Below are 26014 nucleotides of genomic sequence, written 5' to 3' on the forward strand. Positions count from 1 at the left end.
TATAATACCTAGGTTAATTAGGAATTTTCTGACTCATTTCTATGTTTTAGATGGAATAGACAAAACCATAAAAATGAAAATCATTATTCTTTATTTAGGACAATCAGGTTGACTGAAACTTTATAAAGACCTATCCAAACTAAAAAATACTTAAAAATTACTTATAAAATGGAATCGGACTGACGACTGATAGTTGGTATGAAAATAAAAGAATTATGTTATGTTATTTATGTGACTTTTGACAGGAGTAAGGTTGCGGACGCAGACACGCGACTTGACCCTATTCACGTCAAATTGAACTGAAAATTACGAATCACTCACTCTTAAAAGATTGGAAAATAACTAACAAAACCGAAGCTATATTTCTATGAAAGTTCGGATGTATAACAAGTGATTCGACCTTCTAAGTTGTTTATTATTTAAAAGGTATCCTAGTTCAATTTGATCTATCTGACAACCCTATCAATAGGATTTGTAAATATGATTCCTAAGGTCTAAGTTAGAAGTAGGGCAGGGGTTCCAACACAAACATCAATTTAATCTTCCTGCAATCGATTCTATGTCTATGTCAATAATTCTACAAATTTGTTGTTTTGTCGTAGTAAATTCTTTGAGCAACTTAATTTATTTGTTTTGATAAGTTTAACAAAAATATATTATGATTATTATAGGGAAACCGCAGAATTCTTTTGTGCGTGACTATAGTACAAAGAACCTACCTATACCTATACAAAATTGAAGATGCATTGTCATAGTTAAAACTCTCAAATATGTTCAAATTCCCATGTTCAACGTCTCAAGAAAGGGAGGCCCATCCCACGTCCCCATTATACTCTACACGTGGCGAAAACGACAAGGCCAGTGCGACGTAACTTCGCAACTCGCGATATTGCCAAACGGGGAATTAGCGATTGCAAATTAAAACTAAATCAAAAGCAAGCGCTGACGGATGGCGCGCTCTACATGCCATTTCTCTTTCTGTAAAACTATCTACTATCTCATTTCACCCCCCTCGTGCGCGCGTGTGCGTGAATTCTTGCTACCCACACACCCCCGGCCCCCTCAGCTTTCACGGTTCTAATTTTTGGGGAATTTGGGGCATATTCGTAAATATGAAATGGAAAAAATATTTCGCGGGCAACGTCATTTTGAACTTTAATGGCCAGCGATAGAGTCGAAAGAGGAACGGTTCGTGGTTGGAAAAAAATTACTTCATATGTCGTCCTTAAGACGGAGCGCTCGCTTCGTATGTGTGTACGGAACAAGGTGCTATAGAGTCGACGTTCGTTTGTTCTGATTTTTTGTTAATTAGTGGATTTTTATGAGTCGTTGTCTACTTTAGAGTTCTATATTTATTGATCTAGTCTCAAATAGGGCTGCACTTAGAAGTAAATGAGAAGTGGTAACTTAACACGGACGAAAATTTGAAAAATATGTCGAAATATAAGTTTTGGAAAAATCAAGCTGAATTTGCATGAATGTAGAGACAAATCTCCTGAAAATCTACTGAATCATTATTTCTTACTTTGCATTGCATAAAACGAAATTGACTGATGATATACACAATGTTTCAATTAGTTTCAGTCACTTCTTCAATTGCAAAATTACTCACAAATGTATAGCATTGTATCTATTTTCGATGACGAGATTATTTTGGGAAATACCAGTACCACAACAATGAAAAATCGAAATAATCTACCAGGATGTTTAACTGCCTAGCTCGCATCAATATTTATATCTAGATAGATATTTTAAAGACTTTGTAAACCCTTGAAAAAGAGGCTGACAATAGTGACTGAGTTTCTTGCGCTGCTTCTTCTCAGCACTGGCCCATTTATTGTCCCGAAGAAGCGTTAGGGTTAATACTGGACATGAAAAAGTGTATTTTAAAAGCCTACTTGCAAAATAAAATGAGTTTTATGAGTATTTTGCGATCGGTGTTTCCCCAACTCAATATCTTAAAATCAGTTCCTGTAAACAACCTGAAAAAACGACTCCACGCGTCCCCTGTCCCATCACCCAGTAATATATATAGCTCAACTCGTAGCTATGCGAACAAATATATTATATTTTCCTATATGTTAGTTCCATCATTTATACTTTATTACTATATATCTGAACAACTATTTATATATAAAACCAAGTGTTTGTCTCTGCAAACAGCGCGCGTGTGTGTGCACACAGACAGGCAGGCTCACAATAGAGGAACTCAATTAAAGATTTTCCTAATAAGAAATAGGGAGATTTGGTACAACTGTATATGATTATTTTTTCCCCTTCGTATTAAGTTTTGTGTTTCTTTTGTCTATTATGGACGGTTTGGAGTATTATTGTTAGTTGTATTGATGCCTGTTTATGATATATTGTGATTTTCATCAGTTTAAAAGCTTGATTATTTATAAAACTGTTAGCTGCTCCCCGTAAATTCACTCTTGTGAGTTTTGGTGATTAACACAGTAACTTATAATCATCATCATCATCATTTCAGCCATAGGACGTCCACTGCTGAACGGCCTCTGTTACCCCAATGATTTCTACAATGTCAGGTTGGTGACGACCTGCATTCAGTGCCTTCCCGCTACCTTATGAGGTCGTCAGTCCACAATAACCTAATGAAAACTAAAAACTATTTTGAAATATCTACTTCATGTCTTCCAAACATAAAAACAGATAGCATCCGTAACATGAGAAATGATGGATTTTTCCATACAAATGTTCCATTTAAGTTTTGTTTTGCTACAAAAGGAAGCTTGGCCATTTCCATCCAAGGTTCTATTTCAATATCTCTCCAAATACTTTATACGTGAAAATTTGTTGCTGTTGAAAAATTTATGAAACATACTGTCACTTAGAGAATATAGGATTTATGTAGAGTTACTGATATTTCGACTAACTCACTAACCTAAGACATAATAAAGGCTCCATAAGAGCAAAACTAAAGTTTTTTTATTGCACTTTTATTTTTTTAAATATTAATTTGATTTTTTGTAAGCACTGCTTTAATAGTCTATGCAAATAAAGGAATTATACTTTGAACCTTAACAACTTTGTACCTACTAGTGATAAAGTGAATAAATAAACATTTTCAATTTCATTTTCTTTTGAAAAAGTTTTTTTACATTTTTTAATTATCCTTTCTATATGACTGTATATTATGTATTTGTAATATTAAGTACCAAGTTATACTTAGGTAAGTAGTGTAGTCGTTACGCCCACTTTTATTAGTCTCTCAATAACCTTTTTTTTTTTCAATATTCAAAGTGGGTACTTTTCTTTATATAGAAAGAACGTGTTCTTTGTTGAAATGAGTATACAAATTAATAACATGTGTAATAAATTTTGCTTTGTTTCCTCGTGTTCGCTCGGGAAAATGGGAACAAATGACGAGGAACACGTGTTACTAGAAGTCGTGAAATTTAGCAACATCGGACGAAACAGTTTAAAATTAAATGGTAACATTTTATTAAACTTCTTCACTAGTCGGTTAAAGTTTAAACCAGACCACAAAAAAATGCGTAACTTTTGTTTTTATTTTAATGCTTAGGAATTATGAATTAAAAAATATAGATAAAAATAATAATCTGATAAAAAAATTGCGTACAATTAAAAAATTAAGAGTAACGCCATCTATTAAAGTTGATGGTAAACCATAAGCACTCATTCACCCAATAGATGGCGCACACAAAGAATTTAGTGTAAGAAATAACTCATAGATGGCGCTAGTAAAGCAGAACAGCGCCATCTATATATTGTTAGTAAAACCACGTTCTTTAAATTGTCAACGCGTTTTTGTGTTAATCCAAATTAGTTTAAATATTAATTACTAGATGACGCTATTATCGAACATCATAAAAACTACAAAAATCATGTCATTTAACTAAATTGAAACAATTTTATTTCAATAAGATGGTACAATAATTATACGATATATTTACGAATTAACAATTTGTGTTACAAATAAAATATTGTATCGCAAACACAAAAAAGAAAATAAAATTTATCTATGCATAAAAATGACGCTTTTGTCAAACAATAAACGCTGTAAAATTATTAAAAACATGTTCATAACGAAATAAATCATGTATTTGCCTCAAGCTCCCAACAAAATGAAGATCAAGCAATAGTCTCCTGCCCAAAACTAAATGAAAGATCCGAACAATCCCGAGAAATGGATGTCTTGTCCCAGAATTGACACAGAGCACCCGGGCTTGGCCTACTTCTGTCCCCTGAACGAGCTGATAGTGGCCAAGAAATTGGACGCCTTGCACAAAGTGATAGGCAAAAAAGGCATTGGCTACACTATCTTCAACAATGAGGGGCAAAAAATATTTTTAGCCGTCCGAGAAAAAAGTTGCCGTCGATTCCAAGTGAAGATTTTCAACTACTACGGCAATGAAGTCATCGAAATTAAGAAGCCGAAGTATTGTGTGAATAAAGTCCACGTGTGGGCACCGCCGGGAAACTTTGTGGGCTACGTGAAACAAGTGAACTCTTGTGCAAATACTTTTTTAGTGAAAAACAGAGAGAAACAAGTTGTTTTAAAGATAAAAGCCCCATGTTTCTTTGGAGGTGTATACGATGTGTTGTCTGGAGATGAGCTGGTGGGAACAGTGAAGAAGCAATGGAATGTGGAAGCCCTGGTCAATTATGACAACTTCGGAGTATCTTTCCCGGTTGAAATGGAGGTTGGCGATAAAGCTGTGCTGCTGGGAGCTTGTTTCTTAATCGGTTATTTGAAATATTAAATCTTTTTTCAATTTTATCTACAAGAAATGTTTTGTTGTAGACTATAAAATAGGTGTGTCAATCTGTGAACATCATAGTCAGTAGATTACAGTCATGCGTGTACTTATCTGCCTACTCTTCTCATGGCAAAGGGAATCTATGACGTCACTAGGTTAGGTAGTGCAGGTAGTTCGTTAAATCGATTTGACTGCTCATTCATTTCAAAAATTATTTTAATTAGCTTTCATAAATTAGAATGAAGTGTTTTTATAATAAGTTGTGTCTGAGTAGGTAGGTACTCTTTGGAATTTATTAATTTTCGATTCGCAATCGATGTGTGTTCGAGGAGTGTGCCTCTCCACACAACTCCTGGGAGGTTAAACTTCAATCAATCATAATAACGCCACTTCAATACTTCACACTTTATTATTAAAATATTATCAAAATCTATTACATATTAAATATTAAAACATTTACAACTGAATCTATCGAAATTCAATAATACACTGATACAATGTCACATTTTCTCGCTTTTCTACACCTGTCATTATTTTCAAACTTCATTCTAATGCTGTTTACTTTTAAACTAAAACCTGCCAGCAACATTTCGTCTCATGATAAAATTCTATATCCTAACAATGTGGCCTATGTTCAGCAGTGGACGTCCTAATTAGTATGGCTGAGATGATGATGATGATTATGAATCGATTAGGACTTAGGAGACTGCCTATCTTCCTAAAACCTCTTAATTTCAGGAAAATTAATAATAAAACAAGACATTCATTGAAACTTACATTTATTGTACTTAACAATCAACTCAGTCTTAAATCTTAATCAGCGAATACTGTGAAGTAATTAGAATTAACACTAGAATCTAGTAACTTAATCTATGGAATAGAATCATTTATCGCCTACGTTTCTTCATTGGAGACTTGACTTCTTCAACATCGCCGTTCTGTTCATCTTCTTGTGGTTTCCTTCTTACGGGCCCGGTATGCGTGATGGGTACAGCTCTTTCATCTTTTTCCTTACAAGATTTCGGAGCCACGACAGTCAGGACGCCGTCTGAAGACAACCTTGATTCCACGGTCTCAGGATTACAGCCTTCTGGCAGAGCATATCTGCGCTTGAAACTTCTGGAAATATAGCCGTGCTCATCCTTCCTTTCTTCGTGGTTCCCCTCGATGACTATGAAACCATCGGACGTCTTCACTGATATCTCCTCAGGGTCGAAATGCTGCACGTCGATATTCACTTGGAACTTGTCCTTATCACTTTTGATGGTAGACCCGACGTCCCGTGACATTGCCGCCAAATTTCTCCAGGGGCGAATGTAGTGCCGCAGTTGAATACGCGGCCGGTCGAAGACATCGGTCAGCAAATCATCTGCCAAATCCAGCCCGAAGAGTTGGTCTCGAACTCGACGAGGTCTAAAATCGTCCAACAAATACGGTAGAAGGGCCATTGTAATGTTGTTGAATGAAATTCCCTTGTAGGTTTACTTTGTTGTTGCACAACTTGCACACAAGTCGCTTGGAACTCGCAGTTGATCAAAATGACTGCAGGTGGCGCGGTCTGCGTCGCTTTTATACGTCATTGAATATACGAGAGGACTCGAGAGCCAAGTCGAATGTTCAAGAAAGGGTAAACAGCGCCATCTATTGTCGAGTGGCTACATTATGTCCTATTCTAGAAATGCTCTGCAATGTGCTTATTTTTCGAGAAATCAAATTAGTTTTTTAAATAAATGGCCTAATACCTAACTAAATCAAATTTTAATAGGTAGTTCGAATAATAATAAAATTTTCTTCTAATATGATAAGATAGACAATCAATGTTTTTTAAATGCCACCTCGCTAAAGCAGCGTCATCTACATGCGAATAATTTAATTATACAGTACTGCTCACTACTACTCACCGACAGATGGCATTAAAGTATCGTAGCAAAAAATTCAAGTCATGGTCAATGTTGAGTGATGTGATAATTTTTTTAATGAAAAATGATGAATTAAAAATTAAAATTGGAAAATGGAAAAAATTGAATTTATTTGTTAATTCAGTTCAAGTTCATTTGACCATTGAAACTTCGGTAGCAGAACTTAGGGTAAAATTATTCTAACAATAGGCTATGTTACATTCGTTACCCACATTTCTAAAAAAAAAACGCTATTTTAAGCAGATGGGAAACTAGGTGCAATGAAATGAATATTTTACTAGGTACGTCCTGAAATAAAAATAGTCATTTGGTCTACTAACCTATAAATCTTGAAAGCATCATTCATGTTTCTTACACCTTACTACGACAAACTACTGATTTAGTGATTAGGTCATTGACTCATATCCCATTTTTGCTGATAGCCGCTCACTACGAGATAGCAACAGTCTCACATGAAAACCACGTGGTGATCAAATTATCATTTTTTATAGGGTAAGTGCGCTAGTTTTCGTCCAATTATCGGAGTTGCCAACTTTGTGATGCGAAATGAATATCTTAAAATACCCTTACTCATATGTATCATATGTCATTTTAGTCCTTATATAGTCTACTTTACGTTAATATTATATGACAATAAGTAAATACCACGGGTTTTTTTATAAAAAAAAATTTATGCAAAAGAGGCGATTTCACTAGTTTTCGTCCAAAAAAATCAGTTTTCGTCCTAGTGTACGCTAGTTTTCGACCACTGTGTAGAAAAAAGGGTGCAGTTGAATTATTAACTTTAAAACCAATTCTACAATACAGTAACTATGGATTGTGGTATATCATTCGAAAGATAATTTTGTTAGCTTTCAAATGATATCAAAAATATTTAAATAAGTTTCTTACCTAAATTTAGGAAAATATTTCAATAGGTCGGAGGACAAATGGACGAAAAGTAATCTACAGGAATAGCTAATTTTGGTTTTCGTCCACCCCAGTGCTTGCTCATGACGTCATGGACGAAAACACAACAACGTTTTAAGCTGTTTTTTGTTTTCGTCCACATCTTTTTAACGGTTTTTATGGGTTTATCACTGTTAAAAAGTGGACGTAAACTAAAATGTTTAATGTAATAGCAATAAAGATCATATTGGAAGAAAAAACATTGTATTTTGTAGGTCCATTGAAGTAAAATGATTATTAAAAATATTAACTAGGTGTCAGGGTTTCCGTCCACGTGGACGAAAACCAAAATCTTGCAAAATTGTTATGCTAGTATTAGTCCACTTAATTATCTAAGATTTCTATACAAAAACTGTAATAAATCCTTAAAATAGTGTTTATTATGCTAATAATTAGACATACGTGCCAAAAACATTACGTAAAGTAGCTAAAACAGTAATTAAACATACCATGAAAGTTCCCTACCAGCACGTTTTTTTTCTAACTTGACGACGTTTTCCATTCACCTGTGTGCAGCAGCAACTTCCGTAGATTTTTTTGGAGTTATTACTTGCCAATTTACATTTTCATGCAGGCAGAACTGTTACTTAGATATTATAGATTGTAACAAGTCCAAACTTGCACGGAAAGTTAGGTTTGTATTCTAATTTTCCGTATTTGTTTGTGGCAAGTCGGTCAAATGGACGAAAACAGGAGCTGGACGGAAAACCGGCGCAATTGCCCTACATTATTTCCCGCCACTACTTGAACACAAGTCTGGCACGTTTTATTTTAACCTAAAAATTCTAGAAAAATCCCGAAACAACGCTTCTCTTTGTAGGTTCTTACTTTAGGACAATAGAAAATCTTAAAAATAGACAATGTTGCCGTTTTGGTGGATTACATTGTCTAGATATGGCCATTCTTTTCTTTATTCTATAATTTGTGTCCACTAAAAATAGAAAATAGAAAACGAGGACCTAAGTTAAGTAGGCCTATCTTACTTTTATATCTTACTTTTTGTTAAATGGAGAACCTCTAACAGAGAGGGACTTTAATAATTAAATTATAATTAATATTAACGTTATTGATTCGGTTCCTGAGCTAGAGCCTAGAAATAGCCCAGGACAGGCAAAAGTGGAGCAAGATGGAGGAATTTTGCCCACACACTTAGATGCCACAAGAATTAGCAAAATATAAAATATTTTTAATGAAAAAAAGCTATTTATTTATTGATTCTGTTTTATTATTATGTAAGTCCGAATATTTAAGACCCTAAATACCCTAATCATTTATTAAATAGCTACCTAACTTATTATAACTATTTAAAACCTACCACCAAAACTAAGAGTAAAATACTAATCATGATTAAAACTTAATAAAAATGAGGAAAGATGATAATGACTAATTAATACCCTGCTAGCGTTAGTAATATTTCTAGAAAATGGTGCAAACGTTATTTTTTTACTGATTTCAATCTTGTTATTTGATAGAGAAAGCGTAATTAGGTGACCTAAAACATCATATAAAATTGCATAGCATTGTTGCATCAAAAATAAACGTAAATAAAATATTAATTAATAATAAATCAATACCGGCCGGTAGGTAGGTACTATCGCCAGTACTTAGGTAGGTACATACTTTGGACAACTCTAGAACAAAATAATGTTGCTATACCTAGCGCATGAAATATTACAGTTTACAAAGTGTACAAAATTTAATATTCGTCATTCGACAATTACAGACAAGAACTAATAATACTATAAGTCAATCATTCTGTGATAATAATTTCATGGGTGTGAAACTGCAGGCGCATAGGTAGGTACTTAAGGTAAGGATGTTAGTTATACTTTCAACAAAATACCTATATTCTGTAACTTTGGTACCTACATGAAAGAGTAACAAATCAACATTCTCACAAACTATCACATTTGTAACAAAACCAAAATTATATTGCACTAGAAAACACTTTAATTATACTTGTAAAACAGCATTAAAAATAAACCTAATTTTTTTTTACTTGTCTTGCGATTAGAAAATACTATGTTTTATACACACATATTTCATTATAGTCCATGTTTTCAATGTAATTATTTTTGCTATATTATTATTATAAAATTTTAATCAATTTAATTGTCGAGTAAGATAATAAATTAATTAGTCCCAACCCTAAAAAAGTAAATGTCAAAAAAAAAAAAATGAAAATAAAAAAAAAAATCATAAATAAATAAAAATTACGTCATGTTTTATTGCATTGCATTAAAACAAACAACACTATTTATCAAAATATCAAGTAGGTAGTGACTTTATACTTTCTTACACAATTCATAACAATTTTATATCCTGGTATCACAGGAAATATCATTGATTCTTCGGACGGAAGTTACTAGTGAACACGGCGGCGACTAGACGAACTAGCAACCGGATATGCCTGGAATGTTCTAGAAGAAATTTTAAGAATCGTAAATTTCACTGTTTTCTGAATGAAAATTGTAATTTTATAAGCACCATTTTTCATATTATTGAATTGCGAAACCTATAGTTAAAATTTTAAACCAGTATTGTATTGAGAAATACTGTATTTTAAAATTATTCTCGAAAGTTCTCGAATGTTCCAGAACATTTCTACAGAAATCGTCCAATCGATAGTAGCGCCATCTTGTGTTGAGTGGAGAGATGACGTCATTTGTAGGAGGGCTCACAAACCTTTGGTAAATTTTTGAGATAAATAATAATTATTATTTATGAGGTATCTAACCTATGTGATAAATGTGACGCGAATCAATGTACATGTATTTCCAAACTATGTGTTCCTTTTGATTTTCGGAAATGTTAGGGGTACATTCTTTGAATAAAAATTTGTAAAAATGTCCTAATCACAAGATTGTGTTCCTAAACGCATATTTTTTTTTTTTATGCATAACAAGGCTGATATTTTGAAAGATATCATTAATCTTAATAGTTTTTCGAAAATTGTCACCTAGTTATCTAGTCTTTTTATACATAATTTTCATTGAAAAGTTATGTAAATCATTCATTATTTTAAGTATAAATAATGTGATGTGATATTGATATTTTTTACATGATTATCGAATTATTTTGTATGAAAAATAATTTTATTATGTCGAAATGAAAAATATAAATTAATGCCAATGCCATTTTTGATTCTTTGAAGTGATCTTATTAACATCCTAGAGTGGCAGGAAATAGAAAAGAGTACTTTGTATAATTTTGTTTTGAACTTTTGAACCAAATAAAATAATTTTCTTTCAGTTTTGTTTTATTTTAGGTGGCCCGGCGAACTTCGTACGTACTAACCAATCAATTTAAAAAAAATGACTTGCATATTGATCGAAGTTTTCATACGGATTCCTAATTTTATTGATTATAATTAATTTATTACTTTTGTTCACCAGGCTTAAAATTAAAGAAAGAAAGAAAGAAAAAAAATTATTCAGTATCATCGACATCAATACACATCATAATTACATCGTTAAACGCTTACGTAAATGTTATCGCTACTTTAATTTGGTTTATTTGTACTTGGGTTAGTAACTTTAAAAGCCTTATTATACACCCTGCTGCAGCCAAGACCTGGACGTTTTTTTTGCTGTTAAAATAAAATGAAATAAAGAAGAATAAAGATATAGGTATATAATTTTTTTAAATTATTGTTAAATACCTATTATATCTATACATGTGAATTAAATAAAGTACCTTTGTTCATCAGAAACAGAAAATGGATTGTGACTAATTATAAGAACACTTAAATATGTAATGGTGTTTTTTTTTAAATCGGTCCAGTAGTTTCAGAGCAAAACATACAAAAATACAAATCTTTTCTCTTTATAATATTAGTCTGCTTACCTTTCGTAAAAGTGTTCGTCATTAAAGTGAAATAAGAACATATTGAAATTATTTATTTAGATAAAATCATCTACTAAATGAAGAATTTGCAATTTTAATTAACCCTCGTAGTTAAGAAGAGCCGTTACATTTTGAACTATAATAATGTACATAATATACCAACGCGTATGGACCCCTGGCTTGAAGCGCGCCAAATCTAGAAATTTCCATTCGTTCATAGATGTCGCTGTCGGCCAAGAGTATAAAAGCAAACTGACAGCTAGCGGCGGCGTTATTTGTGAAATTATCAAGAGACAAGTCAAACGCGAGTCGCTGTGTGAATATCACACGTGTTCTTACAAAACTATAAGTGAAGTTGCTGTTTTTGAGTGAAAAGTAAAACTACCAAGATGCCGGAAGAGATGCAGACACAGGGCGAGGTGGAAACCTTCGCCTTCCAGGCGGAAATCGCCCAGCTCATGTCACTGATCATCAACACATTCTACTCGAACAAAGAGATCTTCCTTCGGGAGGTGATTTCAAACTCTTCAGACGCTTTGGACAAGATCCGGTATGAATCACTCACTGATCCTTCAAAGTTGGACAGCGGCAAGGAGCTGTACATCAAGATCGTGCCAAACAAGAGCGAGGGCACGCTGACGATCATCGACACCGGTATCGGCATGACAAAGGCCGATCTCGTGAACAACTTGGGTACGATCGCGAAGTCCGGCACAAAGGCTTTCATGGAGGCGCTGCAGGCTGGCGCCGACATCAGCATGATCGGTCAGTTCGGTGTGGGTTTCTACTCGTGCTACCTGGTCGCCGACCGCGTGACGGTCCACTCTAAGCACAACGACGACGAGCAGTACATGTGGGAGTCTGCCGCTGGAGGTTCCTTCACCATCCGGCCCGACCACGGCGAGCCCCTCGGCCGCGGTACCAAGATCGTTCTTCACATCAAGGAGGACCTGTCGGAGTACTTGGAGGAGCACAAGATCAAGGAGATCGTGAAGAAGCACTCGCAGTTCATCGGTTACCCCATCAAGCTTGTGGTTGAAAAAGAGCGGGAAAAGGAGTTGTCTGATGACGAGGCTGAAGAAGAGAAGAAAGAGGACGAAAAAGAGGATGACAAGCCCAAGATTGAGGACGTGGGAGAGGACGACGAGGAGGACAAGAAAGACAAGAAAAAAAAAAAGACTATCAAGGAGAAATACACTGAGGATGAGGAGCTGAACAAGACCAAGCCCATCTGGACGAGGAATGCCGATGATATCACCCAGGAGGAGTACGGCGACTTCTACAAGTCGCTGACCAACGACTGGGAGGACCATTTGGCGGTAAAGCACTTCTCTGTTGAGGGTCAGCTTGAATTCCGCGCGCTTTTGTTCGTGCCTCGCCGCGCGCCTTTCGACCTCTTCGAGAATAAGAAGCGCAAGAACAACATCAAGCTGTACGTCCGCAGAGTCTTCATCATGGACAACTGCGAAGACCTGATCCCCGAGTACCTGAACTTCATCAAGGGCGTGGTCGACAGCGAGGACCTGCCCCTCAACATCTCCCGTGAGATGCTCCAACAGAACAAGATCCTCAAAGTAATCAGGAAGAACCTTGTCAAGAAATGCCTGGAACTGTTCGAGGAGTTGGCCGAGGACAAAGAAAACTACAAGAAGTACTACGAACAGTTCAGCAAGAACCTGAAGTTGGGCATCCACGAGGACTCCCAGAACAGGTCCAAGTTGGCAGACTTGCTCCGTTACCACACATCCGCCTCCGGTGATGAGGCGTGCTCCCTCAAAGAGTATGTCTCCCGCATGAAGGAGAACCAGAAACACATTTACTACATCACCGGTGAGAACCGAGACCAGGTTGCCAACTCTTCCTTCGTTGAGCGAGTCAAGAAACGTGGCTACGAAGTGGTCTACATGACCGAGCCCATCGATGAGTACGTAGTCCAGCAAATGAGGGAGTACGATGGCAAGACGCTGGTATCCGTCACCAAGGAGGGCTTGGAGCTGCCCGAGGATGAGGAGGAGAAGAAGAAGCGTGAGGAGGACAAAGTCAAGTTCGAGGGCCTGTGCAAGGTCATGAAGAACATTTTGGACAACAAAGTTGAGAAAGTTGTCGTCTCAAACCGTCTAGTCGAATCTCCCTGCTGTATCGTCACAGCCCAATACGGTTGGTCAGCCAACATGGAGCGTATCATGAAGGCCCAGGCTCTGCGTGACACGTCCACCATGGGCTACATGGCAGCCAAGAAGCACTTAGAAATCAACCCCGACCACTCAATTGTGGAGACGCTGAGGCAGAAGGCCGAGGCTGACAAGAACGACAAGGCTGTCAAGGATCTCGTTATCCTGCTGTACGAGACTGCCCTGCTGTCGTCTGGTTTCACCCTTGACGAGCCTCAGGTGCACGCTTCCCGCATCTACAGGATGATCAAGCTGGGTCTTGGCATCGATGAGGACGAGCCCATCCAGGTCGAGGAGTCCAGCGCTGGAGACGTGCCCCCTCTTGAGGGTGACGCCGACGACGCGTCGCGTATGGAGGAGGTCGATTAAATCTTTTATCCGCCTATTTAAACCCATGTGTATGGTGAATGTGTCGCAGAAACGTTTTGTGCGTACACTGGTGTACAGCCAAAGACTGATTTAGTTCAAATTCCATTATTATTATTATTGAAATAAATGGTAACCTTATCAAATTATTTCGTTGTTTATATTTCCCTGTTATTCTCTGTTCATAAAGTTATGAATTAGGCAGGCATACAATACAAACACGATACACTACAGAGTATGTTGTTACTGTTGTAAAATTACAGGATCAGTCTGGTTTCATATTTTTTAATTTGATTTTGATTTAATTACAATCTGTAGAGCTCAAAATGTAAATTAGGTATACACTACCAAAACATTACACATATAGGTACATCGTACAAAACAAGAGAAAGAGAATACACTGAAGAGAGAAATAGGTGGTCTTATCACACTAAAGGTAATATCTTCCAGACAAGACAGCTTGATATTCTGATGCTAAAGTTATAAATTACTAAAGCCCTAGACTAGGAGAGTAATGTCTAAAGGCCCCTAGCGGTTGCCTCTTAGTAATTAATCCAAATAAATTTGGACATAAGGCGAACTTAATGAACTAAAGCATTCTCAACCAGACAGACAAGTACACATTAAATTACACCTTAAGGGGGGGTTGACGAAGTGTGACAAGGGGTGGGAGGGGTTCCAATTTTCGTTACATTACTTTAACGTAAAATGTGACAAGGGGGAGGGAGGAAAGGACCTAAAAATATGATTTGGCCCCCTATAGGTGCTGGATCTGTGACGCCCTGCCCTAGGCTAGAAGCTGGGTACGACCATGGATGGCCCCTTGTTGCTGACCGATCAGCGTGTTTTTTAATCGCCAAGGAATTTGTTGGTTGTAGATCTTCTCAAATGCCCGCTTTATTTTTATCCTGTTCTTATCTAGCTATTGCCAGTGACCTTTTCGCAAGTTATTATACTACCAAATATTAAATTACCTAATTAAAAAAATATTAATTAAAATCCAAAACGAAAACCTGATAATATTTGTCATCACAATAACAGTGCCTGTTGTAATAATCACTACACCTCTACTTATCTACGAATATTAAGTAGGTACAACATGGCTTAGAAATAGTATCAGGCGTTACCATTAGGGTTTGCTCCCGGGAAATCCCGGTACTCATTTTTCCCGGGAATTCCCGATAATCTAATCCTTTATCTAGTTCCGGTACTGACGATGCAATTCCCGGGACTTTCGGTACTTTCGGGACTTCAATAATTTATTTTTAATAACAATTTTTTGACTAGATGCCATCATATTTTTACGTACACACTATCAACAAATGAAAAAATATTAATAATGTTCCTAATTCATTATCCTTCCTTTTAAGACTGATTGTTTTATCTGATTTTACTTAGATAATACTTATTATTTCTTTCAACAGCGTGTTTTTTTATAAACCTAATTTAGTTAATTTGTGTTTTGTCCCTAAGAGTAGGCGCACACCGTTGATTTTTCGTCGGCCGATAGTTTAGTCGGGCAGTTGATCAGTATGGGCATGTATGGGGGTGCGCACACTACGCCGATTCGATTTGGCCGATTCTTCATACAAATTAAAATCGGGCACAACTAACGGCCAACTAAAAATCAACGGTGTGCGCATACTCTAACTCTTGTCGCTGCCAGTATTTGACATTGATAGAAAGTGAGAAAACATATTTTAACTAAAATAGGTTGATTAAACGATTGTTGCTTTTTATGAATATGACGGTTATGATTTTTAATAGGCATTTATAACTAGTTTTGTCGTGTTGTGTAACTGTTTGGACTGATTTATTATTAAGGTAACAAATCAATTGAACTGAACAGAAAAAGTTTAATATTTTTGTTAACCTATTACATTTTTATTAAAATTACGTACAAATTAGGTAATTTGTTTTAATGAATAATAACCATTCACGTGGGTACCGAAATTCCCGAATTTCCCGGTTTTCCCGGTACTGGCTTAGACCTGGTACCGGGAATTCAGTAACACTCCTTAGTACCGGGACTTGCAACCCCTAGTTACCATATTAGCAGATTTTCAGTAAGTTATTAATTTATGTTGATAAATAAGTATTTAGTAAAAAAAAGAATCTATTCCCTAAGTTTATCGGTGATTTTATTATTAAATACCTTACTTTGCTTTGTAATAAAAGATAGTTTTACTCAAATTACGAAGACTAGAAAGTTTAGTGCATTGACACCTTGGCAAACTTGTCAGACTGGCTACTGAATGAAATCGATAGAAAATTCTCGAGCAAGCGCATTGAATAGCATCATTGCACATCGGGCGGCGCAGCTGTTGAGCTGTTGTCATTCTCTCATGCACAGCCAGGTGCCCATCTTGAATTCAATTAGGGTTTTCGCGATTGAAAAATCCGCCAGAAGGCGGGACGTGGATGTAGGGTCTGACTGCTGCGTGATTGGTGGATTTTGACATATCTGTCAATGTCATGTCAAAAATAACCAATCATGCAGCATTTGAACCTCGCGTCTACGTATTGCCATCTGGCGGATTTTTCAATCGCGAAAACCCTCATTACCATCTGGCAATTAATTTGTCTTCCCCAATGCTTTCCATGTTTCCCGGTTGGTAGCGGCCTACGTCCAGCACTCCAGCGCCTTCCTGCTACTTTTACGATGTCGTCGGTCCACCTAGCGTTGTGGGTGAGTGGATTGGGCGAGGCCTATGTTCAGCCGTGGACGTCCTATGGCTGAGATGATGATGAATTAATTTGTCTGTTAAGTAGGTACCTACTATAAGTTTTCGAGCGAGACAGACCACATTTAAGTGGTATTCTTAATCTTGTTCCTTCATTAATAATAAAAGTTACTCACCTTACTAATTCATACTTAAACTTCTTACCTAAGTACCTACCTAAGGTAACCTCAGTACTTATCCAAATAGACGTACCAAATAAACTGGTTTGTTAAAGAAACGGCAATAAGATGTGTTTTGTCAGTCTGGGAACATTTATTATTCTAAAATCTTAGCCCTTCGTATTACCTGCAAGAATGGGAATAATAGAACCCCATTTTTTCTCACAACGCTTACAAAGGACCAAGATACTGTTAAACTGTAGCCCGTGAGAGCAGATGTATTGTTAATAATACCATAAACTACCCCTGAGCGGCCATTTTGTGCAGTTCGAGAATATTCTAGGGCGTGCGACACGACCTAGATAAAGTCAGAATCGATACAGCCCCGCCCGCGATGCAAGGCGAAAAATCTAGATATTTCGGTACGTACCTACTTACTGACAATAAAATCTGCGCAATGTTTGTTGATCGTATGTTTGTTTGCGTAAATAAGTCGTTAAGGTGAAAGTGTCGCGAAACTTCCATGTTGTAACAATAACAATATTTTTTTACGTTTCTCCTGTCATCGTTTTAGTTATTTTTATTTAACGATATGTAATAATACATAATATTTATTTCTCATACTTATGTATATCAACGTTACACCCGCCAGATGTAACTTTGATATAAGTTGGTTGCGCTGTGCGCACCCCTATAATGCCAAAGGTCGCGGGTTCGATCTCGCATGTTCGATGATTTAAATAATTTTGGTTAACCAAAGTACTAAAACTAACTATGGCAAAGGGTAGCGTGTTCTTTAAAGTAAAAGTACCTATTTTATGTGGTTTTTATAGGAAGCATGGTGGGCATCATTTATTTCTTTATGAATAGAACGTGTCTCATCATATCATATCATGTGTCTCTTTAATAAGAATCTATGAATGCTGGATGTCTACTTGCTTATATCCTAAACAATAATGCAATAAAGTATGCAAGTAGGTCTGAAACTGATAAGTTTATTGTAAGTTAAAACAAAATATCAAAATTAAGTTTGAAACTAAACAATAGAGAATAATGAATGTAATCAAAAAGCGATCAGTTTTAATGTAACTACTTAGTGCTTGATTTACCTACTACTGAAAGTAGTTTCGTACTGTCTGGATGCACCGCCAGATGAAGCAGACGGGGTAATCAATAACTCCACCGCCCCCGCCCTCCCTCGTTCCCGAACAGTCTGGAAATTTCTACCACCACCCCTCGAACGTTCCACCAACACTTGTAGAATGTTTGTTTTTGTTTGTTTACTAGATGTCCTAGCAATTTTGGAAATATGAATTCTGGAAAATCTTTAAAAACACTAGTTTATTCTTAATTAAAGAGTACCTACCTACTTAGTTAGCTGTAAATTAGTAAAAAAATATATTTTCACTGCTTATTTGTCATAGGTTCATAGTTTAATTGCTTTATTTACTTTAATTTAATTATGTACACATTACGTCGCTTTTGAAAATTCATGAAAGTAGGGAGGGTTATTCCCAACAAAAACCCATTTCTAAACTACTTCGGATTTTTTGGATCTAAAAATAAAAATAACGACCAGGAAATTTTATTCACGCCGACCGAAGTGTAAACAAGTTTATTTTTACATAGAACCTAAAAATAAAAATGAGATTTTGTAACATGGACTAATCAAAAGTGGATAATATTTAATATCTCGAAATCTGAATAAAAATTATTAATTAAAATTAAATAAGTAACCTACCTACTTAAGTTCTTAAATAAACTGTAATTTTAAGCAAGATTTGTAAAAGTAAATTTGTATTTTAATAATAAACTTTTGAATTGAAATGTTGCATTTTCCTTCTAACCCCAATCCAATTATTTTAATTACTTATGGTAAAGGAACTTTCAAAGTTAGAGATAATTGTCTACTATTATCTGTGATATAGTGTAGTTTTCACTACATGTTTCACTAAAGAACTGATGCAATATTCAAGATTATTGGATATTCACAGACAGCTTCTAATTTAATTTATTCAAATAAATCATAACGTTAGTCACCAGTTCATTGATCTGCCATCAACAACCTTAGTCAACCAACAACAAAATAATAAGGTCATCAAAATTTCCGCGCCCACCACCTACGCATATTTTTTTTTATTTCAAACCTTGATGCGTCAGATTTCCCGCCAAAAAAGATACATCTTCGCGCCATAAAATTATTTTTGACAATTCAGTTCAGAGATGCAAAAGGAACGGTAACATTTTCGATCAGCGCCGAGAAATCATAGGGGTAGAAATTTCTCGAGTGACATTGACTCAACCCTGCGGCAAACATCTGTTACGTCAAAACAATGACTAGTTTATTGCCGTCTCGCTCGCGCATGCGTACTGTGTGCGCCGATGCGGTGCTTTCTAGAGGATTCTCCCATTTCTGCGGGATACCAGCTGTAGATTTTAGAATTACCCCAGAAAACACATCTTTGAGTTTTGGGTTAGTCTAAAATACCTTACTAAATGTCGTTGTCATTTACTCTGTAATTTTTTTTATAATAACTAACATTATTGGTAATTTTACACTGAAGATGTTCTAGCATAATGTCTGATTTAAATTTTTATTACATTTATTTTTCTCCACATTAAGTTTTTATGGTTTTTTAAAAATAATTCCAATTATTTTTTAAATCAATATAAATAAAATTGAAACGCATCAGTGAATCACAAAATAAAAACACCTATTAGTTCTCCGTATTATGGATCTAAATTTTATTAATTTATTTATTTAACCTTTAAAAAGGTACCTATATATTTATTATATTTTATAAATCTTCATTAATAATTTTTTTTATTTAATTAAACAGATTTAGCTAATAATAATTTAGTTCTTAGATGAGTATTGTTCCGATCGAACCGAATAGATAGTGTGATTCTATTCTATTACTTTTGCTCCTGAGTGTATTTATTTAATAAAAAAAATAATACAAAAACATTTTTTTAAAAATTGACAAATCTATAGTAGATTCACCAAGTTTCCCTAAAATAGGGTAACTTTTCTCTTATCGGCCACCCTACCCCAATATTTTTATTGTCTGTCTCGTTTCCAGAAGGTCGCGTTGCCATTGGTCGGCGCGCGACTGTTCCAGAATGTTCGATATTTAGCGCGTTCTGATTGGCTCGCTCGAGCGGTTTGGAGAAGCTTCTAGAACCCTATTCGCTGGGATATATAAGCGGCCGGCTCGCGGCGGGAAGCCAGATACATTTGAAACGCGAAAGTAAACAGACGAAGAGAAGAGTTCGGTGCAAACCGAAGCGATTTTAACAAGTGAATTATCAAACAAGTATAACTAGTGCGAAGTATTATCAAGAAGACAAAATGCCAGCTATTGGAATTGATCTTGGAACCACCTATTCCTGCGTCGGAGTTTGGCAACATGGAAACGTGGAAATCATCGCTAACGATCAAGGCAACCGCACGACACCATCCTACGTCGCATTCACGGACACAGAGCGGCTGATCGGCGATGCGGCGAAGAACCAGGTCGCTCTCAACCCCAGCAACACGGTGTTCGACGCGAAAAGGCTGATTGGACGCAAATTCGACGACCCCAAGATCCAGGCGGACATGAAACACTGGCCCTTCAAGGTGATCAACGACTGCAGCAAACCGAAGATCCAAGTGGAGTTCAAGGGTGAAACTAAGAGGTTCGCGCCTGAAGAAATCAGCAGCATGGTACTCACGAAGATGAAGGAAACAGCCGAAGCCTACCTCGGGACCAGCGTGCGCGACGCCGTCATCACTGTGCCGGCCTACTTCAATGACTCCCAGCGCCAGGCCACCAAGGACGCGGGAGCCATCGCCGGCCTGAATGTTCTGCGCATCATCAACGAGCCCACGGCCGCCGCGCTCGCATACGGCCTCGACAAGAACCTCAAAGGCGAAAGGAACGTGCTCATCTTCGACCTCGGAGGCGGAACCTTCGATGTTTCAGTCCTCACGATCGACGAAGGCTCCCTGTTTGAAGTGAAATCGACTGCCGGCGACACACATCTTGGAGGTGAGGACTTCGACAACAGATTGGTGAATCATCTCGCGGATGAGTTCAAGCGCAAATACAAGAAAGATTTACGCATGAACCCACGCGCTTTACGCCGCCTCCGCACCGCCGCCGAGCGCGCCAAGCGTACGCTGTCGTCTAGCACGGAAGCCACCATCGAGATCGACGCGCTGTATGAAGGCATCGATTTCTACACGCGCGTTTCTCGCGCCCGCTTCGAGGAGCTCAACGCAGACCTGTTCCGCGGCACCCTCGACCCGGTGGAGAAGGCGCTGAAGGACGCGAAACTTGACAAGAGCCAAATCCACGATGTCGTCCTCGTCGGCGGCTCCACCCGCATCCCGAAAGTGCAAAGCTTGCTTCAGAACTTCTTCTGCGGCAAGAAGCTGAACCTATCCATCAACCCTGACGAGGCAGTCGCCTACGGAGCTGCCGTTCAAGCCGCTATCCTGACTGGCTCCACTGACTCGAAGATCCAGGACGTCTTACTAGTGGATGTGGCCCCCCTGTCACTCGGTATCGAGACCGCCGGCGGCGTCATGACGAAGATCATCGAGCGCAACTCGAAGATCCCGTGCAAGCAGTCGCAGACCTTCACCACGTATTCGGACAACCAGCCGGCCGTCACCATCCAGGTGTACGAGGGCGAGCGTGCGATGACGAAGGACAACAACTTGCTGGGCACGTTCGACCTGACTGGCATCCCGCCGGCGCCGCGCGGCGTGCCCAAGATCGACGTCACCTTCGACATGGACGCCAACGGCATCCTGAACGTGTCAGCCAAGGAGAACAGCACAGGCCGCAGCAAGAACATCGTGATCAAGAACGACAAGGGAAGGCTGTCGCAGGCTGAGATCGACCGCATGCTGTCAGAGGCGGAGAGGTATAAGGAGGAGGATGAGAAGCAAAGACAGCGTGTGGCAGCTCGAAACCAGCTGGAGTCATACGTGTTCAGCGTGCGACAAGCCCTGGATGATGCGGGAGAGAAGCTGAGCGAGCAGGACAAGAGCACAGCCAGGAATGAATGCGATGAGGCCCTGCGCTGGCTGGACAACAACACCTTGGCTGAGCAGGAGGAGTACGACCACAAACTGAAGGAAGTTCAACGCGTGTGCTCGCCCATCATGAGCAAAATGCATGGCGGCGGCCAGGGCGCGCCCGGCGGGATGCCCGGCGGCATGCCCGGCGGCTACCAGCAACCCAGGAACGACGGGCCCACCGTGGAGGAAGTCGACTAAAGAGACACCAAACATTTAGGTTCCTTTAATTCCATTCAATATCTTAAGTTTGTTGTTTAATGTGATATTAATTTATAAGACTGATAATTATTGAGTTTGCATCAGGTGATCATCTATTTGGACGTTAAATAAATGATAATACTAATTATTTCTATCTTTCATTGAATATTCCCTAGCATCCCTAAGAAAACTTAAACTCCATCATATAAAGTAGGTAGGCACAATACACAACACGTCATGTTAGTTAAAATAAATAATATCAAAAATATCTTGAAAACTCAGTCAAACACAATAGGAACACATAAAACCTTATTTACACCTTCTACCTATCTAACTCAAACTTGGCAGTAACACTTACCTCACCTCACCTAACTAAGTACAGACAAAAAAACAATTACATACTTAATTAATGAAAAAGACACATGATTCATAACTACATTTTACTACAGACAGTATGACATAATTCACCAACCTACCTATAGGTACTATTGTTAGAAATAACAATCACAATTTATGTCCCATTGTTCAAATCCTTGAACAACATAAAGTTTGCGACTAAAATACGCGATGACAACATAAATAATGCATCATATTTGTTGTCTAAAATCTAGATCTAAAGACACGAGTCCTAATTTAGTCTGGCGGACAGAAATACCGTGATGCATAAGTTCGTGAGTTTACTATTATGGTCTCGCTAAAAATAGAATCTTGGATCTTGCCGTTCATCGTGATTCGTATCGGTTGTGTACCTACTTGTGTGTGACAAAATTCGAATGTCAAATCTTTAATAATTTACAACATGATAAATAAAGTCTTAAACTCAATGTTCTCAAAATCGTTTGTTTCAATCAACGATGTTTCTTGCACTGCCCCATTTATTGTCCTGAAGCAGTGGTAGGTTTAATACTGGGACGTGTAAAAGTGCTTTTTTTAAAGTCTATTTGCAGAAATAAGTGAGTTTTATGAGTTTAGTTTTTATGATTTAAAAAAAAGATTCACATCCAAAAACAAAAATAATTTTCTGTCAAATACAAAAAACAGGCAGAATCACCCGTTTGGGATCGGACAAGATTTTTTATTATTATCTTTATTTTATTTTATTTTTCTTTATTCAGAAAACCACAGCTCTTTATAATACAAACAGGTATTTTTGTTCTTACAGCCAATAATGGATTCTATACAGGGTGTTTCTTGTAAGGTGTCAAGCCGAAGGCAGGTGATAGGTGAAGACTAGACCTATCGATTTCACTCCCATCCATGTATGTTCTACGATTTTTCGTAGTTTAGAAGTTATCGTTAATTTTGTGATTTTTTCAAATTTCATGACCTAGTGGCTTAATTTTTTTTTATCTTTTTTTTGGGTTGACTTTTCTCAGATTTCTTTTTTTTGACAAATTCCCTATTAGTTGCAGATATTTGAAAAAAATAATCACCTTCCTATCTTTGATGCAAGATACAAAATTTTTGCTAGAAACATAAAAAATATGCTTTTAGCAGAACATTCTAAAATTTTCAATTGAAATGTATAAGAAAAAAAAGAATTTCCATAGGTCCAAAATAATTTTAAAAACTGCGCAGTTTTCTAAACTTTCATAATAACACAAAAAAACATGTACTTAATAGGCCATTATTTTCTGTAATCGCTCCACTAAAGTGGTAAGTCGGAGATTCCGTTACATGTTTTTGACTTTCTTAGGAATAAGTAATATTTGCAATCCCCTAAGTTTACGTTATGTAGAAAACATTTAGAGACAATAACTGAAAAGATTTTTTTTATCCACAACGTGGAAGCTCTTGCTCTTCATGTGGTATACAAAAGGGTATATGAAAATTTTGATGATAAACCATATTAGAATGCAAGAAGCTTTTGTAAATTTACGAATAATTGTTTTGCGTCGTTGTCGAATGTGCATTCAGGTCAGCGACGGACATTTTGAACATTTACTTTAAATTAAATCATTACACCCTTTTTTGCTCTCTCTCTCTCTCTCTCACAGACACACACACACGCACACACACACGCGCGCGCACACACACACACACACACACTCACACACTCACACACAAACTCTTTCTCTTTCCTTTCACACTCTAATAGGTAGGTATATCAAATTTAATCGTAAAGTAACAATCACCACTGTGGTCTAGTGGTAAGACTACCTATTTAGGACAGCCAATTCCTCTGTGGTTTAGGATTCCGGGTGAAGCTCGCTGATCATCCAGCAGTTTTCAACTTTCCATCAGGTCAGATGAAGGGCAAGAGCTTCCTCGTTGTGGATAAAAAATGTTCTGTTCAGTTATTGTCTCTAAACGTGTTCTACGTAACGTACACTAGTGAATTGCAAACATTAGTTAGTCCTAAGAAAGTCAAAAACATGTAACGGAATCTCCGACTTACCACTTTAGTAGAGCGATTACAGAAAATAATGGCCTATTAAGTACATGTTTTTTTGTGTTATTATGAAAGTTCAGAAAACTGCGCAGTTTTTAAAATTATTTTGGACCTATGGAAATTCTTTTTTTTTTCTCATACATTTCAGTTGAAAATTTTAGAATGTTCTGCTAAAAGCATATTTTTTATGTTTCTAACAAAAATTTTGTATCTTGCATCAAAGATAGGAAGGTGATTATTTTTTTCAAATATCTGCAACTAATAGGGAATCTGTCAAAAAAAAGAAATCTGAGAAAAGTCAACCCAAAAAAAAGATTAAAAAAAAATTAAGCCACTAGGTCATGAAATTTGAAAAAATCACAAAATTAACGATAACTTCTAAACTACGAAAAATCGTAGAACATACATGGGGGTGAAATCGATAGGTCTAGTCCTCACCTATCACCTGCCTTCGGCTTGACACCTTACAAGAAACACCCTGTATATTATTACAAACTCGTAAAAAAACTTTCTTTGATTGCATAGTATTTTCTATTTTTGCATACAATTGGATCCATTCATGATTGAATTAAAAAAAATATTTCAGTTTTCAGCCGTGGCTTTCAGCATCTCAGAGAGCGCGCGTTTAGTAAAACATTTTCTAATATTACGATAGATGGCGTTGGTGGTTGAGCGAAAATGGTGTTGCTGAAAAATGGAAAAAAAGCAAATTGAGAATTTTGTTGAAGTCGGTTAAAATATTTGTAAGTTAATCAGTTTGAGTTCCAATCTGGTCTAAAAGTTCTAAAGAGACAATCATTTTTTGTACAAGGATCCTACGTAGCGTAGACGATGGCGGCTCCCTTTCAGAGGCAAGAAAGAAAGAAAGAATATACATATTTATTTGACAACTAGACACACAAACATTAAAAGATTAAGCAAGAGGGGAGTTAATGTTATAATTTAATGAAGCCCATCAGCAATAACAAAGCAAAATTCATGTACAGATGTGTTTGCTCGTTAACTTTTAACTTTAGCGGTCTAGCTAGAGTTCAAGTCTGAAAATTTTCCTTTTTATTAGTTGAATGAATGTAGGTACCATTTAAAAAGTTTTCTTTTCCAACATTAAACGAAAGGATAATGCTAAAAAAGCCAGTAACGGCGGAAATGAAACATATCCCTATTTATTACTAAAAAATGTGCTAAAAATTAGTAATTAAACACTGCATAGTTGGAATCATCGAAATATTTTTTAAGAGTGAAATTGCTATTTGAAATCTGCAGGTAAAAAGATCAATAAATGGCATGAAATCCTCTAAATGATGCTAATTTTTTTTTCAACTACATATTGGTCTATTTTTAGTCTGCTGAAATTTAAAAAATACTTTGATAATATGAATCAAGTAGGCTCTTTTTTATTACACATTTTTGACACTCGACACATTTTTTAATAAAGATCTCACATAAAAATTTGATCCCAGCGGGATTCGAACTGGCACACACTGACCCTCATTCAAGACTACAATCTCCAATCGGC

At 36.9% G+C, this 26014-nt stretch overlaps 3 protein-coding genes across 3 annotated transcripts; 2 read left to right on the plus strand and 1 right to left on the minus strand.

Moving 5' to 3' along the window:
• Window positions 1-5512: 5512 nt before the first annotated feature.
• LOC135084030 (protein lethal(2)essential for life-like) lies at window positions 5513-6299 on the minus strand. Its single transcript, XM_063978773.1, has one exon. The coding sequence runs from the start codon at window positions 6188-6190 to the stop codon at window positions 5630-5632; it is 561 nt and encodes a 186-aa protein (XP_063834843.1). The 5' UTR covers window positions 6191-6299; the 3' UTR covers window positions 5513-5629.
• A 5419-nt stretch (window positions 6300-11718) lies between these two features.
• LOC135084031 (heat shock protein 83) lies at window positions 11719-14141 on the plus strand. The gene has a single exon (XM_063978774.1). The coding sequence runs from the start codon at window positions 11845-11847 to the stop codon at window positions 13993-13995; it is 2151 nt and encodes a 716-aa protein (XP_063834844.1). The 5' UTR covers window positions 11719-11844; the 3' UTR covers window positions 13996-14141.
• Window positions 14142-20049: 5908 nt separating this feature from the next.
• On the plus strand, window positions 20050-22254 carry LOC135084032 (heat shock protein 68-like). The gene has a single exon (XM_063978775.1). The coding sequence runs from the start codon at window positions 20187-20189 to the stop codon at window positions 22104-22106; it is 1920 nt and encodes a 639-aa protein (XP_063834845.1). The 5' UTR covers window positions 20050-20186; the 3' UTR covers window positions 22107-22254.
• The last annotated feature ends 3760 nt before the right edge of the window (window positions 22255-26014 follow it).

The sequence above is a fragment of the Ostrinia nubilalis genome, chromosome 25 (assembly GCF_963855985.1).
Source record: "Ostrinia nubilalis chromosome 25, ilOstNubi1.1, whole genome shotgun sequence".
Lineage (NCBI taxonomy): Eukaryota > Metazoa > Arthropoda > Insecta > Lepidoptera > Crambidae > Ostrinia > Ostrinia nubilalis.

Coding starts and splice junctions, on each gene's coding strand:
- LOC135084031 (XM_063978774.1), top strand. CDS start 11,845: ATGCCGGAAGAGATGCAGACACAGGGCGAGGTGGAAACCTTCGCCTTC.
- LOC135084030 (XM_063978773.1), bottom strand. CDS start 6,190: ATGGCCCTTCTACCGTATTTGTTGGACGATTTTAGACCTCGTCGAGTT.
- LOC135084032 (XM_063978775.1), top strand. CDS start 20,187: ATGCCAGCTATTGGAATTGATCTTGGAACCACCTATTCCTGCGTCGGA.